Below are 16722 nucleotides of genomic sequence, written 5' to 3' on the forward strand. Positions count from 1 at the left end.
GGAATTAATATCGGATGTTTTTCGTCAGTCTATTTTTGCTTCCTTTAGGCGGCCTCCAACCCTTAATAGGCCATCTGCATCAATGAAGGGATCAAGTTTCTTTAAGTCACTATCTTTAGGAATAGGTCTGTGATTAATGATACTGTCAATTTCTTTAGCATAAACTTCATGTTGGACAGTCCGAATGATTACATTCTTTGACTGATCTAGTTCAGTCACTGCATGAACATTTTTGAGAGGTGCCAGCCTTTACACTCCTTAACATCAGCAAGCTTGGTATTTTTGAAAGAACGAGCTATGTGGGTTAAGAAAGTGATGGCACGAACAAGAGATTTCCAGGTTGAGAACCTGCTGAATCGGTGAGACTTAAGGTAATTGTCTGAAGTCACTGTGTGTAGTGTCGACACCTTGAAACGGATTTCTGCATCATTGTCAGCATCCACAAGTTCAAATGTTTTAAGATCCGTAGTGCCGTGTTCTGAGCTGTATAGAAAGGCAGGACCTGTAAACCATGTAGTGTCTTTAAGGCGGTTGGCAGCAACAGATCTAGTTGCTTGGTCTGCAGGATTTTGATCAGTAGGAACAAAATGCCACTGTTTTGGCAAAGTTGACCTCCTAATTTGTAGAACCCTGTTGTTGACATACACGTAGAAGCGTCGGCTTTCGTTGTAGATATATCCCAAGACTACCTTGCTGTCTGTGCAAAACACAGCATCTTTGATCTCCAAATGCATCTCTGTTGCGATCATCTCGACTAGCTCAACTGCTAATACTGCAGCACAAAGTTCTAGTCTCGGTATAGTGTGCTCAGGGAGTGGTGCAAGTTTTGCTTTGCCCATGACGAAGCCTATATGACATTGTCCTTTAATGTCTACTGTTTTAAGATAGGCCACAGCAGCAATGGCTTTGATAGAAGCATCAGAAAACACATAAAGTCTTTGTAGCTGAACCTCTGTAGATGGCACAGGGGCATATGAGCGTGCAACATGTAGATGAGAGAGATTTGTTAGAGAGTCCTTCCACTCTACCCACAGTACTTTCTTTTCATTGGGAAGTTGTTCATCCCAGTCAGAGGCATCATGAGTCAAATCTCTAAGTATTGCTTTCCCTTGGATGGTAACAGGAGCTGCAAATCCTAAAGGATCATAAAAGCTGTTTATAGCAGATAGTACTCCTCTCCGAGTAAAGGGTTTCTCTTCCTCGCTGACTTGGAAGGTAAAGGTGTCAGACTTTAAGTCCCAGAGCAGTCCAAGACTACGTTGCATTGGAAAAGTGTCAGTACTTAAGTCCTTTAAGTCATTGCTGTAATCATGAGAGGGAAATGCTTCCATCAATTTTTTGCTGTTGGAGGCAATTTTATGGAGTCTCAGGTTTGAATTAGCAAGCATTTCTTGAGCTCTCTTAAGAAGACTGATTGCAGACTCATTTGTAGGTAGCGATTTTAAACAGTCATCCACATAAAAGTCCTTTTGGACAAAATGTGTAACGTCTGAACCATATTCTTTCTCACCCTCCCTGGCTAAATGTTTAAGTCCATATATAGCTACTGATGGGGAAGGGCTGTTACCAAAGATGTGCACACGCACGCGATACTCGATGGGTTCTTCCAAGGGGTTGTTGTCCTTGAACCAAAAGAACCTAAAGAAATTTCGGTTTTCCTCTTTAACAAGAAAGCAGTGGAACATTTGTTGGATGTCAGCCATAAATGCAACAGAGTCTTTGCGAAATCTGAGAAGTACTCCAAGGAGTCGGTTGTTGAGGTCTGGACCTGGCAGTAGGACATCATTTAAGGAAACACCTTCAAATTTGGCACTAGAGTCAAATACTACTCTTATCTGTCCTGGTTTCTTTGGGTGGTAAACTCCAAATATAGGTAGATACCAGCATTCCTCTGAATCCTTTAAGGTTGGAGCTATCTCTGCATGGGAGTTCTCAAATACTCTTTCCATAAATGTAAAGAAGCGGTCTTTCATATCAGGCTTTTTCTGAAGATTCCGTCTAAGGGAAGCAAAGTGTTTATAAACTTGTTCTCGATTGTTAGGCAAACACTGCCTTTTGGGTCTGAAGGGAAGAGGTGCTATCCAGCTATTTGATTCGTCTTTAACTATTCCTTGCTCCATTATTTCTAAGAACAGTCTATCCTCAAAGGACATTGCCAGTTGATTGTCTTCCTTTGTTCTCTGGAAGACTGTGCATCCTAAGTGGTCATGGTCACTAGTACAAGTATGGTTGTCACAAAGGTTGCTAGTGATATGACAGGGTAGAGGAATGCTGTGTGGAAGCTCTTTTATGAAGATGTTACTGTAACATGGTTGAAAGAGAGAAGGGCGTCCATTCTCTAATGTGCTGGTAAGCATGTTGTTCACCGAAGTGGGTCTGTGCACACCACCTATACAAACATCACCTACAATCACCCACCCTAGGTCAAGTTTCTGGGCAAATGGAGCATTGTAAGGACCATTAATTTGATGTCTAGGCTTGTGAACTTGCAAGATATCTCTTCCAAGAAGCAAAATTATCTGAGCTTGAGGATCTAATTTTGGTATGAGATGAGCTATATGCGACCATCTATAGACTCTATTGTGTACCCAGTAGCTCTTCTCCCCGCCGTCTCAACAGTGCCTGCACAAGTCTTTAGGGAGTAGGGAGAGCTGGGTCCCTTAATGTTGAAAATGTCAAAGAAAGTAGATCTAGCCAGAGATTTATTACTTTGGTCATCAAGAATGGCATATACTTTGAAGGCTTTGTCTTTGCAGCCCGTTGGGTAAACTCTGACAAGACAGATTTTTGAGCAGGACCTGCCACCTACAAGTCCTTTGCAGACCTCAGTGCATTGAGAAGTAACATCTGGTGTCTCTGTTTCAGTATTTCCCTCCTCTCCACCTTGTTCCTGGCCACTTTCTATATGAGACGAGGCCCACGGTGGTGGCCCAGGGTGTAAAGCTGAGTTGTGATCTGTGCTGTCACATTCTGTACATTTAACACTGACCTTACAGTCCTTTGCGAAGTGTGATGTTGCTAAGCAGCACTTGTAACAGATTTTGTTCTCCCTGAGGAAAGCTTTGCGGTCCTCCATGGACTTCTCTCTGAAGCCTCTGCATTTCAGTAGGGAATGTGGCTTCTTGTGCAGGGGACACTGCTTACTTGGATCCATGGATCTTCCATCCGGGTGGGAGGAGCTTGAAGGCCTGTAAGAATTACTTTTAGAAGAAACATTAGTTTTGTGAACTGCTACCGGAGTTTTATGTTGTTTAAGACCAGATGGAGTGGCACAGGATAGAGTAAAATCGAAACTGGGATCATTTCTGATTTTTGCTTGCTGAGTAATAAATTCCACAAATACACTGAAGGGTGGAAACTGTACATCATGGATTTCCTTGTACTTAAAACCATGATTGACCCACTTCTCTTGTAGGTTGTGAGGAAGTTTTTGCACTATAGGGTTGACACCTCTGGCTGTGTCAAGAAATGCAAGTCCCATTAAATCTCCTTCTGCTTTGGCAACCTGTAGTTCAGTTAACAGATCACTTAGTTCCCTAAGTTTTTGGTAGCCCTTACTAGCTATTCTAGGGAAGTCATCAATTCTTTTGAATAATGAATTTTCTATAACCTCTGCTGAGCCATAACACTCATCGAGTCTATCCTAGATCATCTTTAAGCCTGTTTCTGGATAGTTTATGTTAATGGCTCTGATCCTCTTGGCATGCTCAGCAGATTCATCTCCAAGCCATTTCACCAGTAGGTCTAGCTCTTCCCTAGAAGACAGTTCTAAGTCTCTTATAAGACTCTGGAATGAGGATCGCCAAGCCCTATAGCTCTCAGGGCGATCATTGAACTTTACAAGTTCTTTGGTGACAAGCTCACGTCGAGCAAAGAACTTAACAAAGTCTATTGTGGCTTGGTTTGTTCTGAGACAGGTTGGCAAATGGTTGCCTTGGTGAGAGTGTGGTGTGTAGTCAGAAGTCTCTGCTTCAGGTTTCACAGTGCCACACTGTCTGGGAGTGTAGTAACTTCCTGGACGCTGGGATGAAGCTTGGGTTCTCTGGTAGGCAGGGAAGTTGACTTGAGCCATGTCATTCTCTTGCTTGCAGAACTGTGGTCTGAGATCCGCTTCTTGACGTAAAATATGATGTCTTGGACTTGACTCGCAGTTGGTAACCTTTGTTTCATGTGTAGTCTGAGGAGTACACGCAGGATGTTGAAGGACATATTCTGAAGTGCGTTCTAGTGTATCCTGGGGTTCTTGTTCCAGATCAGGCATGCTACTGTGTTTGCTGGGCTCGCTGTGAGAGAACGCGGCTGCCTCTAAGATTTCTGCTTCCGCCATGGCAGCTGCGGCTTCCCTCTCAATTGTCAGCTTCTCAAGTGTTGCTTCCAAGCGTGCTCTTTCTAAGTCTAGAGAAGCCTGTTCTTGTGCCCTCTCTGCTTCTAAGGAGGCTTGTTGTAATTTCAACTGCATCTCTTGTTCAGCAAAGGTAGCCCTTGTCCTCGCTGCTTCCGCTTTTGCGCGGGCGATGCCGGCTGCATTGCTAGTGGTAGATGCCTTTGAGGAACTGGCCCGTGATCTTGTCTTGATAGAAGACGCTTGGCTTTCTGACATGCTTTGACCGTTTAGAGAATGCTGTGTTGCCTGTTTGCAGGTGACTGCGTAGACAGTAGCAGACCTCTGTGTAGTCTAAATCTTTCCCGCTTGTTTCAAGCAGCCGTTTCACTGTCCTGCCCCCACTTCACGTACCCCCGGGGTCTATGCGGAGCTCGACAGGCAGTTAAACGCCTTCCTACAGTTCAAATGAGACTGGTTGAAAGTCCGTAGCTTTATTAAACTGATGTAGGATTAGAGTGAAACTGAAGAAAAACAGGAATGTACAATCTATTAGAATAGTACAATAATATAACAGGAGCATGTTACATACATTACATTAGCATATAACAGGAAACTGATACATATACAGTCTGGGACCAAACATGGCCGACCATGAGGTTGGGCCTATCTGTGCAATTACAGTGCAATTACAGATCTATACATTACACTTCATATAAGAGACTTTATACAGAGTGGTCCTATAACTGCTAGTAGCTATAGATTCTTATAGACAGTCTCCTTACCGGATATACTACAACAAGGGTTAAGATGGTTGAATATAGGTCTTCTCTCTGTGTAGACATGAAGGGAACTGCCCTTCTCCTACCCACAATCCTTTGTATCTGCTAGTGGGTGGGGAAAACAGAATGTAAGTAGTTATTAACTTTGGCCATTAGATGGCGCCTGCAAATGAACCTCTGTTACATAATGGACAAATTATGAACATCATTTAACCTGCATAACATTTGCCAGTGGGCAGCACAGTGCCCTAAGGTTGGTTATTGCAGAGTTAGACTAGACAGTCTTATTCTACCCCAGATTCATACAAGTGCCTAATGCTGGATGATACATCAGGTGCATTATAAGACAGTCCAGTCGTACTCTGCACCTCCTATTAGTTGGCTTACTTTACGCTAGAAAGCTAGGACAAAATTCTGTTGGGTCAGGAGTAGAGATGGGCAAATCGATTATAAATATTCTAACTTCGGTTAGAAAAATTTCGGTTGGAAAAATTTGATTCGTCACGAAGCCGAAGTTTATGCTGATTCACGGGAGCAAAGTTGTTTTTTTTGTTTGTTTGTTTGGACTATAGTTTACAGCCAGATTCGCATGTCAAGTTCACGTAGTTTATAAACCATTATGTCAGACAGAAAGGTGGCAGGTGGAGCAGGCAGGGGTGGCAGCACAGTAAGGGGACATCGCAACAGGGGTGACTCTGTGAGGCCAGAACTGTCGTTGTCATCTAGCGACAGTGTGTTGATCAACAACCCAAAGGTTGTTGAATGGTTGACTAGGTCATCCAATTCCTCAAATATAACATCTGACAACCCCAGCAAAGAGTCTGTGGGTTCCTCAGATACAACAATTAGTTGGCATGGCCCAGGAGCAGGTCAGAGGCCCGCACCTGTCCTCAAGCAGCCTCTGTCCTGTTCCTTTCCCGCAGCCAGAGAGCTACTAGATGGTCTGGGCTCAGCGCCCACTATTCAGCGAGGATGCAGTGTTTGAGGACAGTGAAGAGGTGGGGCAGACTTCTGCTGCTTGCTGTGAAACCGGTAAGGAGAGTAGCAGTGACCGGGAAACGCAAATTGACGTAGCTGACCGCACTTGGGAGCTGGGTGTAGCAGGGGGATTCATCATCGTCAGGCGAAGAGAGTGTCAGCTTGGGCATCAGGCAGTGGGGTACGTCCGCGGGGTACAAATCCCGACTCGCAGGGGCTCAGTGAGGCAGGGGCGGTAGTAGTCGCTCAGTGCAGAGTGTTGGCGGTAAAATTACCACCACGGCGGTGTGGCAATTTTTTTGTAAAGACACCAGAGGAGCCTAGCGTGGGTATATGTCGTATCTGCGGGCAGAAAGTGAAGCATGGCCAGGGAGCTAACCTTGACACCACGGCCCTGCGCCAACACATGCGGTGTCACTATCCAGTGGCCTGGGAGAAACGGGTGTCAGATGTGGTCCATCCTGCAGCTGAAGAAACAGCAGCAGCAACACCTAGTGGCACACATGCTGTTTCAGCAAGTCAAGGCTCCAGGACCTCTGCCGAAGGGAGCTTTTTGTCTTTGACATCATCTCCAGGTCCAGATGCTCCTGCTCCTCGCTATGCATGGCGCCATCAGTCGATGAACAAGGCGATTACAAAGAGAAAACTCTATGCGTCCAGTCATCCTAAGGTGCAGAAGCGGACCATACTCTTGTCGAAGTTGTTGGTACTGCAGTCTCTCCCTTTCCAAGTTGTGGACTCTGCACTCTTCAGAGAACTAATGGCTTGGGCCGAACCGAGGTGGAGAGTTCCAAGCCACAATTTTTTTTCCAAAAGGGCACTGCCAGCCCTTCATCATTATGTAGAACAGAAGGTGGGCCAGTCCTTGAGCTTATCAGTTTCTTCCAAGGTGCACAGCAGTGCGGACATGTGGAGCTGTAACTATGGTCAGGGCCAGTACATGTCCTTTACAGCCCACTGGGTGAATGTGCTTCCCTCCCAGCCACACCAACAACTTCCACAAGAGACGGCGCTTTCTCCTCCATGTTGTCAAACTGCTGCTCCTGCATCAGTGTCCGCCTCCTCCTTCACCACCACTAGCTCAGCCTTTACAAGTGCTGCTCCATCATACCACATGTGCAGGGTACAGCGTTGTTACGCAGTTCTACACCTGGTGGTTTGCCTGGGCGAACGGAGTCACACAGGGGAGGAACTGCTCTGTGTCATGCTTGAAGAAATCAATGTGTGGCTTTCTCCGCAACAACTAAAAATCGAAACCATGGTGACAGACAATGGAAGGAACATGGTGTCCGCGCTGCACCGAGGAGGGATGGTCCATGCGCAAGACATTCTAAAAATGGCCAGAACACTGTGCACACACTTCAGCCATTCTTACAAAGCCAAGCACACCCTCCTCGAGTTGCAGTGTCAGAGCGGCCTACCCCAACATAGTCTGATATGAGATGTTTTCACGCGTTGAGATTCCAGCCTCCATATGTTAGACCGCCTGTATGAACAGAGAAAAGCCATTAATGATTTTTTTGATGATGCAAGCGGACCGTAGTACTCCCCTGTGTAAATTTGATGTCAGCCTCTGGCAACTCATGCGTGACACCTGCTGTTTGCTCAGGCCCTTTGAAGAGGCCACTTTATTTGTCAGTCGCCAGGGCTGCGGGATGAATAACGTCATTCCATTGTTTCATGTCTTGGAACTCATGCTGCAAAATCTGTCTGCTCAGGGCACTGGAGAAGTGGAGACTACATCTCATGGCCACATGAGTCCGGTGGGGGCTGAACTGGAGGAGGATAAGGAGGAGGACATTGAAATCTAGTGAGAGTCTAGTGAAATCAGGTGAGTGTAAGTGAAAGAGAGGAGGAGCGCAGGAGTATCCGGAGGTGGTAGAAGACGAGGCAGATGACCCAGAAGCACCGTGGCATTGTACTGTAGAGATGGAGGCCGGGAGTCCTTCAGAGTCACTGGCGCAGATGGCCCGCAGCATGCTACTTTGCCTAACTAGTGACAACCAAATAGTCAACATCCGCTCTAGCGATGACTTTTGGCTCTCCACCCTCTTGGACCCTCGCTACCGGGCAAAAATGGGTGACTGTTTTCCAGCTGCTGAGAGGGAGAAACAACTGGCATAATATAGAGAAATACCATGCACACAGTTGGCCGCTGCCTATATGCGACATTGTCCATCCTCAGTCAGGTCTGACCGGGGGATTCCTGGCAGTCATCGCTCGAGTACTACTGCCACGGCTGCTGTGGGGAGCAGTAGCAACTCTATCAGCAGCAGCTTAAGTCTGGATTCCTTATTCAGCAACTTCCATCACCCTCCTATTGAGGAGGGTAGCCGCCATCAGCAGCAGCAGCAGGACATGGAGCAGATCCTGTACCAGCAGGTGGTGGCCTACTTGGACAGCACTTTACCACCTCGGGTAGAGGATGCCATAGACTACTGGGCAGCCAAACTTGATGCGTGGCCACAACTTGTGGAGTTTGCAGTAGAGAAACTGTCCTGCCCTGCCAGTAGTGTGGCATCAGTGCGGTTGTTCAGTGCGGCGGGGGCCATCGTTACCCCAAGGAGAAGCCGCTTGTCCATTATGTGGAGAGACTGACCATTGTCAAGATGAATCAGGCTTGGATCGGCCAGGATTTCAACTTGCTAATGCCTAATGCATCAGATTAGATCAGCCATGACGCCTCCTCCAAAAGTTAAGAAATGAGTCTGGGTTCTAACTACCTGCCTCTGCCTCTATTCTGATGCTGCCACCCGCCTGATGCCACACATCTGCTGCCAGTTGCTCCATCTGCCTCCTATCATCTTTACAGGGACTGGAATTGTCTGCCACCTCCACACTATATCATTGTGCCACTCTGTGGGCTCCTCCTGCAGCTACTGATGCCACCAACACACAATATCGTTGTGCCACTCTGTGGACTCCTGCTGCTACTGATGCCACCTTCACTCTATAACATTGTGCCACTCTGTGGGCTCCTGCTGCTACGGATGCCACCTCCACACTATATCATTGTGCCACTTTGTGGCCTACCATGTTGCCGCCACCTCCACACCTCTGACCTCTGCTGCTGGTGCCACCTTTGGAGTTTTTTCTTGTCAAAGGGCTGATATTTTCAGGAAAACTGTAATGTATAATGGATGTGGCGTCTCCAATCTGCTGCTACTGATGCCACCTCCACACTATAACATTGTGCCACCCTGTGGCTTTCCCTGTTGCTGCCACCACCTCCACACTCTTATCATTGTGCCACTTTGTGGCCTAACATGTTTCCGCAACCTCCATAATTTGTCATTGTGCCACTCTGCAGCCTACTCATGCTGCTGCCAACTGACCGATGTCTCCCTGGAACACCCCGTGATTTCCATTATTCTGTTTTCACCCTCCACCACTCTATGACGTTGCCAGTGCTTGCTTTTCCCCTTCATTTCATCTGCCAGAAGGATGGAAAGCTGCCAATAGTGGATACAGAACACACAGGACATGCAAGTATCCCATTTGCTGCTCATCTTTGGATCATATTCTAGATCAACTCCTGTTTGTTTTTGGCTTTAGCAATACTGATGGATTAATGACTGATTGAAAGAGGACGCTGACGCATGAAAAGAAGGGCAAAATGATCAGTGACGTCAATGCAAAATAACTGTCAACACCCTCTCCGCTCTTTAGGGGGGTTTCTGCATGTATCCGTGTTTAACAGAACAGGTTCTGTAGTAATCTATGGAATCATCTGATGTCAGTGTACTCTTGATGGAGAGTGTACTCTTTGATGGTATAGTGGGATCTTGGCCCTCAGCTCGGTCCTTTTGAGCTGTCACAGACGTTACCTTATCAGGCTGCATTCCTGCTTCGCTTATTTGGTGAAGTTGGCCTATGTAAGTGCACATGGAAGTGAAGAGGTGAAGCAATTCTAAGAGTGGCGGCTGTCATGTGTGTGTCATACTAAAACACAGCATTGTTTGAAGACCAAACCATGTTCCCGATGCATATTTAAGCATGGCACAACGTTCTACAACACCCTACAGGCTCTCTGCAGCCAGGAAATACCTGTTTTTTAACGTGATTTGTCATGATTCAATTCGGACCGCATCAAATTTTTTCAAAAAATCCGGCGAATCGGGACAAACATAATTTTAACAAATTCGCCCATGTCTAGTCAGGAGTATTTTTGTCGCACAGACCTTTTTGGTGCAAGACCACACCCCCTTTTCACAGACCAAACCCCTTTTTTCTATCAAGTCATAGGAGAGCCAGAAAACTGTCTACAACCCCTTATAAATGTGTTGCAGACACTTTTTATTGTAAACTGCGACAGAATTCTGTCATAGACAGATAAAATCTCCCCCATAGTGTTGTGTGCTGCTTTAAAGATAGAGGTACCACAGCAATTTTTCACTATTGTTGAACTTATACAGCCACTGTCTACACACTACAAGTTTTTAGGCTTCATGTGTTTGATTATCATTACTTGAAGCATTATTTTTGTTTGTGTCTGTTCTAGTTAATTTGAAATCATCCTAATTCTCCTTATGGTATATATTTACAGGTATATTGATGGGTGCAGTCATCAAAATCATCGAGTCACAGAAACTGGCAAACTGGAAGGTATGTGAGTGACTAAGATGTTGCATGCACACAGTTACAGAAGTAAGCATCCATGATTGGTTACCCACCACCACCATTGCAACAATAGCTACAATCAATCTATCTTTTGAGGGAGGAGCTGTGGTGCCATAACCCCTTCTTGCTCTGCAGCAGATATTTCTGCCGCTGAGCGCAGTGACTTAGTGCTCATAGTCTGATATATGTGCCACGGTACTGATGCCGGATCAGCTCTGGATCGGAGCCGAACCAGCATCGGGATACACAGATTGCCGGCTGTAGCTAACAGCTGACACCCCAGTGTAACACCCTCAGTCAGAGTGGGCTCCAATCGCGGGTGCTTAACCCGCTAAATGCAGCGGTCAGCGTGACCGTGGCATTTAACTTGCCTTCCGAGTGTCTTTCCCACACAATCGTGCCCCCTCCCGCGCCATCTTCGTGGGCGTCAATCGTTTCTATGGCAGCCCCGGGGTCCCATCAGGACACCAGAGCTGCCTGCAGGCACTGCCTGAAAGATGGCATCTCTGACGTCATCTTAAAGGCACAGTGTCAGCCTATGCATGTGCAAAAGTTTAAAAAAAAAAAAATGTTTTTCAATAAAAAATAAATTTATAAAAATGCCCATAATTCCCATAACATATAAAGAGACATATAACACAAAAAACTGTCTAAATCATAACACAAACCCCACATATATAGTATCACCGCGTCCGTAACAACCCGTGGAATAACAGTAAATAATTATTGAACCTGCGCGATGAACACCGCTAAACAAAAAAACATATGTACTCCAGAATGATACTGTTGCAAAGTAAAACATGTCCCACAAAAACCAAAATCAACCAGCTCCATAGCCAAAAAAGTTAAAATGTTATGCAACTTGGAAGGCGGCGATGCACAAATGATAGATTTTTTCCCACATTAGGGTTTTATTTGGCAAATTTAGTAAATCGTAAGAAAAAATAGTCTGGTATCCCCGTAATCGCATCGACACATATAATAAAGATCACCTTATAGCCTAAAAATCATGTTAACACCAAATAAAACAAAGTAAAAAATCCAGTATATAATTAATGCTTTTCTACTCCTGCCCTCAAAAAAAAAAGTTCCTAAATTTTTAACAATGGGGGATACCAACCCCAAAATGGTAACACTGGAAAAACATCTCATCCCGCAGAAAAATGCCATCACATGGCCCCAACAGCGAAAAAACTAAAATTTTATAGCTTACAAAAGGGGCCAATGAGTAAACTAAAAATTCCTGGCAGCTGCAGTGCGCTCCTTCGTTTCTGCGCCCCACTGTGCTCCCATAAAAGTAGTAACGGCCACATGTTGGGGGTCCTGGACTCGGGAGAAATTGCAGAACAAATTGTAAGGTGGGTTTTATATTTTTGTCTTTTGGAAATGTGTAATTTTTAGGGCTAAATAAATGACAAAATGTGACCATTTTAATTTTCACCTCCATTTTGATTCCGTTACTATTGTCATGGCTAGGACGCCGCCACCTCGTCACGTTACTTGGGATGCAACTGTACGGGTTAATTTAGCCTACTCAAACTTGCGCTCACCTTTCACTCAGGACACAAATTAAGCATAAATTACAGCACCAGACCCGCTGCCACCACTTATTGCATTCATACTGGGACCAATAAGTATCCCACTCTACATCAACTATTGCTTCTCAAGCAGTCACCTTCTCACACCACTAGACATGCACACTCAGCACTCTAGCAGTCACACAGATAACCACACTATACAAGGCTATGAGTTCTCAGAGCATATAGGGACCAAAAAGAGAGCCATGAACGCCACATATATTAAAATGTTATTCCGTAAGAGCCCTATAATATACACATGCCTCCCAGTAGATAGGTAGCCCCAGCACCTAACCCCAGTAGATATGTAGCCACAGCACATGCCTCCCAGTAGATAGGTAGCCACCGCCCATGCTCCCCCCAGTATATAGGTAGCCACAGCACATGCCCCCAAGTAGACCGGTAGCCACAGCACATGCACCCAAGTAGACCGGTAGCCACAGCACATGCCCCCAAGTAGACCGGTAGCCACAACACATGCCCCCAAGCAGATAGGTAGCAACCGCCCATGCCCCTCCCTAGTATATAGGTAGCCTCAGCACATGCTTCCAAGAAGATAGGTAGTCACATCAAAAAGAGAATATTCACCTACCTGCATTCCCTGCAGCCAGCTCCACATCACTCTCACGCTCTTCTCTTTGACCCAGGCTTAGACGACTGCGGCTATGGCACCTTGGTCGCACAACAGACATAGGCAGCGGTAACATTAAAGATCTGTCTGAGAGACAGATGCAGCTAACAAAAGAGCTACATCTGGCTCCCAAACCATAGGTTCCCTACCCCTGATGTATAGTGTTGTTTAATTACAACTTGTTAGTACAATGACCTGAGAACTGATTTGACTGGACACGAAGCCATAGATGTGGATCACAAAGGAATCACTTCTACTAATGAGGACATTTCAAAATATTTATTTTCCTATATAAAATGATTTCAATAATGCATATTATTCAAATCATTAGTATTAGTTTCATCCAGTGAACTTAATAAATTTTGTAATATAATTGGGCTGCCATGTTTATATGTGTCTATGTATGTACTTCTGCACAATACATACACAGCTTCTGTATGGTCTGTGACAGAGGGGCAGCCTCGGGTCTTTGTATGACCCTTGAAGAACCAAACCTAAGATTTAACATCCGCCCCCTTAATAGAGGAGCGGCTATCGGGATTTAAATCCCTCTGGTGCCAGCCCCAACCACAGGTGTTACCAGGGGGTGTTTGCTGATGTGGCAAACACCCACCTTGTATGGAGAGGGCTCAGCCCCTGAGCCCTCTCTATACACCCGCAACCAACATCTGAAGCGCTATTGCGACTTAAAGGAAAAACCTTTTCTATGAATGAGATTCACCCGTTCAGTTAACTAATTATGATGCTGTTTTAACTGCATTGTGTGAATGCATCCTAAACAATTGCAATTGGGAATGAGCACCATATGTCTTGCGTTGTTTAACGGCAAAACACATGCTATTTGTTTCCAAATGCATCTGTGATCTGGAGAAGCTTTCCCTGCAGTGTGTCAACATGTATGCATAAAAGGGTCATTCATAGAGATAAGCGAACATAAGCGAGCTTGTTGCTGGTTCGAGCATTAGCGTACTCGCAACTGCTCGGTGCTCGGACGAGTATTTTGCCTGCTCGAGAAAATGGCATCTCGCGGCGTTTAGATTTTTGCAGCCAGAAACCGAGCCAATCACAAGCCAGGAGACTCTGCAGTACACTCAGCATCACGTGGTACACTTACATGTCAATAGCAGTGGTTGGCTGGCCTGATCAGGTGACCCTGGAATATACTAGCCCTTGCCTGCGCTGCTTGGATAATTCTCTATCTGGATACCGTAGAGGACGAAGGCGTGGGCATCCAATTACTGCAGGGGTCTGAGGCCGTGGTCCTGGGCGGGGTGAGACACCACCTGCTGATGAGGGAGCAGGGGAACGCCGCAGAGCTACACTCCCTAGCTTCAGGTCTCAAGTTACTGGTACACGTGGTAGAGCACTGTTGAGGCCAGAACAGTGCAAACAGGTCATGTCATGTGGATTGCAGACAATGCTTCAAGTAATTTGTCCACCAGTCAGTCTTTCACGCAGTCCACCCATGTTACCCAAGTGAACACTCCTCCAGCTCCTCCACCTCAACCTCCTTCCCCCCAGTCTGCCCCCTCCCAGGACAATTTGGCACTTGAGCCGGCATACTCTGAGGAACTGTTTTCTGGACCCTTCCAAGAGTCACAAACCACTGGTCAGGTTGCAGCTGAGCTCTTTCCCGATGCCCAGGTTTTCCAACGGTCGCAGTCTATGGGTCATGATGAAATTGTTGATGTAGTGGAAGAAGTGTGTACAGAGGTGTCGGACGATGAGGAGACACGGTTGTCAGACAGTGGTGAAGTTGTTGTCAGGGCAGGAAGTCTGAGGGGGAGCAGATTGACTGACGGACTGTGGTGTGCAACCTGTGTCACACCAGGATCAGCAGGGGTTCCAGCACTAATAGCTTAACCACCACCAGTATGCGCAGGCATATGAATGCTAAACCCCCTACTCACAGGAACCAAGGCGGTTCACCTCCGTCCAGCACACCACTGCTCCTTCCCCTGTGTCCTTTGCTGCCTCTGCTAGTCAGCCCCCTGCCCAGGACCCTGGCACAAACACCTCCCGCTTGAAAACCACACCTTCGCCTCCACGATCCTAAACAGCGTCCACCAATGTCTCCATACGCAGCGTTCAGCTGTCTATACCCCAGACGCTGGAGTGCAAGAGGAAATACAGTTCCGCCCACCCACACGCCCAAGCCCTCAACGTCCACATCTCCAAATTACTGAGCCTGGAGATGCTGCCCTATAGGCTGGTAGAGACCGAGGCCTTTCGAAACCTCATGGCGGCGGCCGCCCCGCGGTATTCGGTCCCCAGCCACCACTACTTTTCCTGATGTGCCGTCCCAGCTCTGCATCAGCACATGTCAGACAATATCAACGGTGCCCTGACTAACGCCGTTTCTGACTAGGTCCACCTAACCACGGACACGTGGACGAGTGCTGCCGGGCAGGGCCACCATGTATCGGTGACCGCACATTGGGTTAACTTGGTGGAGGCTGGGACCGAGTCTGACCCTGGGGTCGCTCATATACTGCCAACACCGAGGATTGCGGGGCCTACCTCATTCACGGTCTCTCAGGCCTACTATGCCTCCTCCTCCCACCCCTCCTCCACCTCCTCCTCCAAATTACCATCCGTGGGCATGGCGCCATCAGTCGGTAGCTCTAGGCGCAGCAGCAGTGCCGTCGCAAAGCGACAGCAGGCGGTGCTCGAACTGCTGAGCCTAGGCGATAAAAGGCACACCGCCCAAGAGCTATTACAGGGCATCACGGCGCAGACCGATCTGTGGCTGGCACCACTGAACCTGAAGCCAGGCAAGGTTGTGTGTGACAACGGCCGTAACCTGGTGGCGGCTCTGCATCTCGGCAGACTGACACATGTGCCATGCCTGGCCCATGTGTTAAATCTCATAGTAGACTGCCACATGTCAACTTCCACTAGAACTGGAAGTCAGTTCAGTCAGCTTCCTCAACTCTACAATGAGGAGTGGACGTGGATGTCTGATATCTGTCAGGTGCTGAGTAACTTTGAGGAGTCAACAGAGATGGTCAGTGGCGATGCCGCCATCATCAGCCTCACCATCCCGCTGCTTACCCTTTTGAAAAACTCTCTGGTAAGCATGAAGTCGGCAGCTTTGCGCTCGTCACAAGAGACGGGGGAACCCTCCGGTCTGTTTCTCAATGCCATTCTCAATCGGAGGAATGGAATGTTGGCGAGACAGAAGAGGGGACCATTGCTCAGTCCTTAACTGTTTAGCGTGTATGGGCAGAAGAAGAGGAGTTGGAGGAGGAGGAGGAAATGGAGAGTAAGGCTAGTGAGGGGAGTATAATTCTTGCGCGTTGGGACTCTGGCGCATATGGATATGGCGCATATCCCGTGACCCTCGCATTCAAAGAATTTATTCCAGCACCGATTACTGGGTATTCACTCTCCTGGACCCACAGTACAAGCAAAATCTTTCCACTCTCATCTCTGTAGAGGAAATGACTGTGAGAATGCAGGAATACCAGCAGGCCCTGGTGCACAAGCTGAAACAGTCTTTCCCATCTGACATGGCTAGTGGCAGAGGGCATACTTCTGCGGGACAAGTAGCGAGGGAGAGTAGGCGAGCAGGCAGCTTGTCCAGCACTGGCAGGGGTACGCTTTACAAGGCCTTTGCCAGTTTTATGTCACCCCAGCAAGACACTGTCACCTGTCCCCAGTCTCGGCAGAGTAGGGCTGTTCTTTACAGAAAGATGGTGAGGGAGCATGTAGTTGACCATACCATCGTCCTAAATGATCACAAAGCTCCCTACAACTACTTGGTTTCAAAGCTGGACATCTGGCCCCAACTGGCGCTGTACGCCTAGGAGG

General features: G+C 47.0%; 1 protein-coding gene across 3 annotated transcripts in view; it reads left to right on the top strand.

Annotated features, from left to right (window-relative positions):
* Positions 1 to 16722, top strand: part of SLC9A8 (solute carrier family 9 member A8) — a 508958-nt gene that overhangs the window by 159087 nt on the left and 333149 nt on the right. For all 3 annotated transcript variants that reach the window (XR_011847693.1, XR_011847692.1, XM_072110528.1), the window contains exon 4: positions 10628 to 10686. Coding sequence is in view for 1 of the 3 variants with exons in the window: in XM_072110528.1 (XP_071966629.1) it covers positions 10628 to 10686 (59 nt within the window). In the remaining 2 variants the exon portion in view is untranslated. The remainder of the gene's footprint in view (positions 1 to 10627; positions 10687 to 16722) is intronic.

This window comes from Engystomops pustulosus, chromosome 6, assembly GCF_040894005.1.
Source record: "Engystomops pustulosus chromosome 6, aEngPut4.maternal, whole genome shotgun sequence".
Lineage (NCBI taxonomy): Eukaryota > Metazoa > Chordata > Amphibia > Anura > Leptodactylidae > Engystomops > Engystomops pustulosus.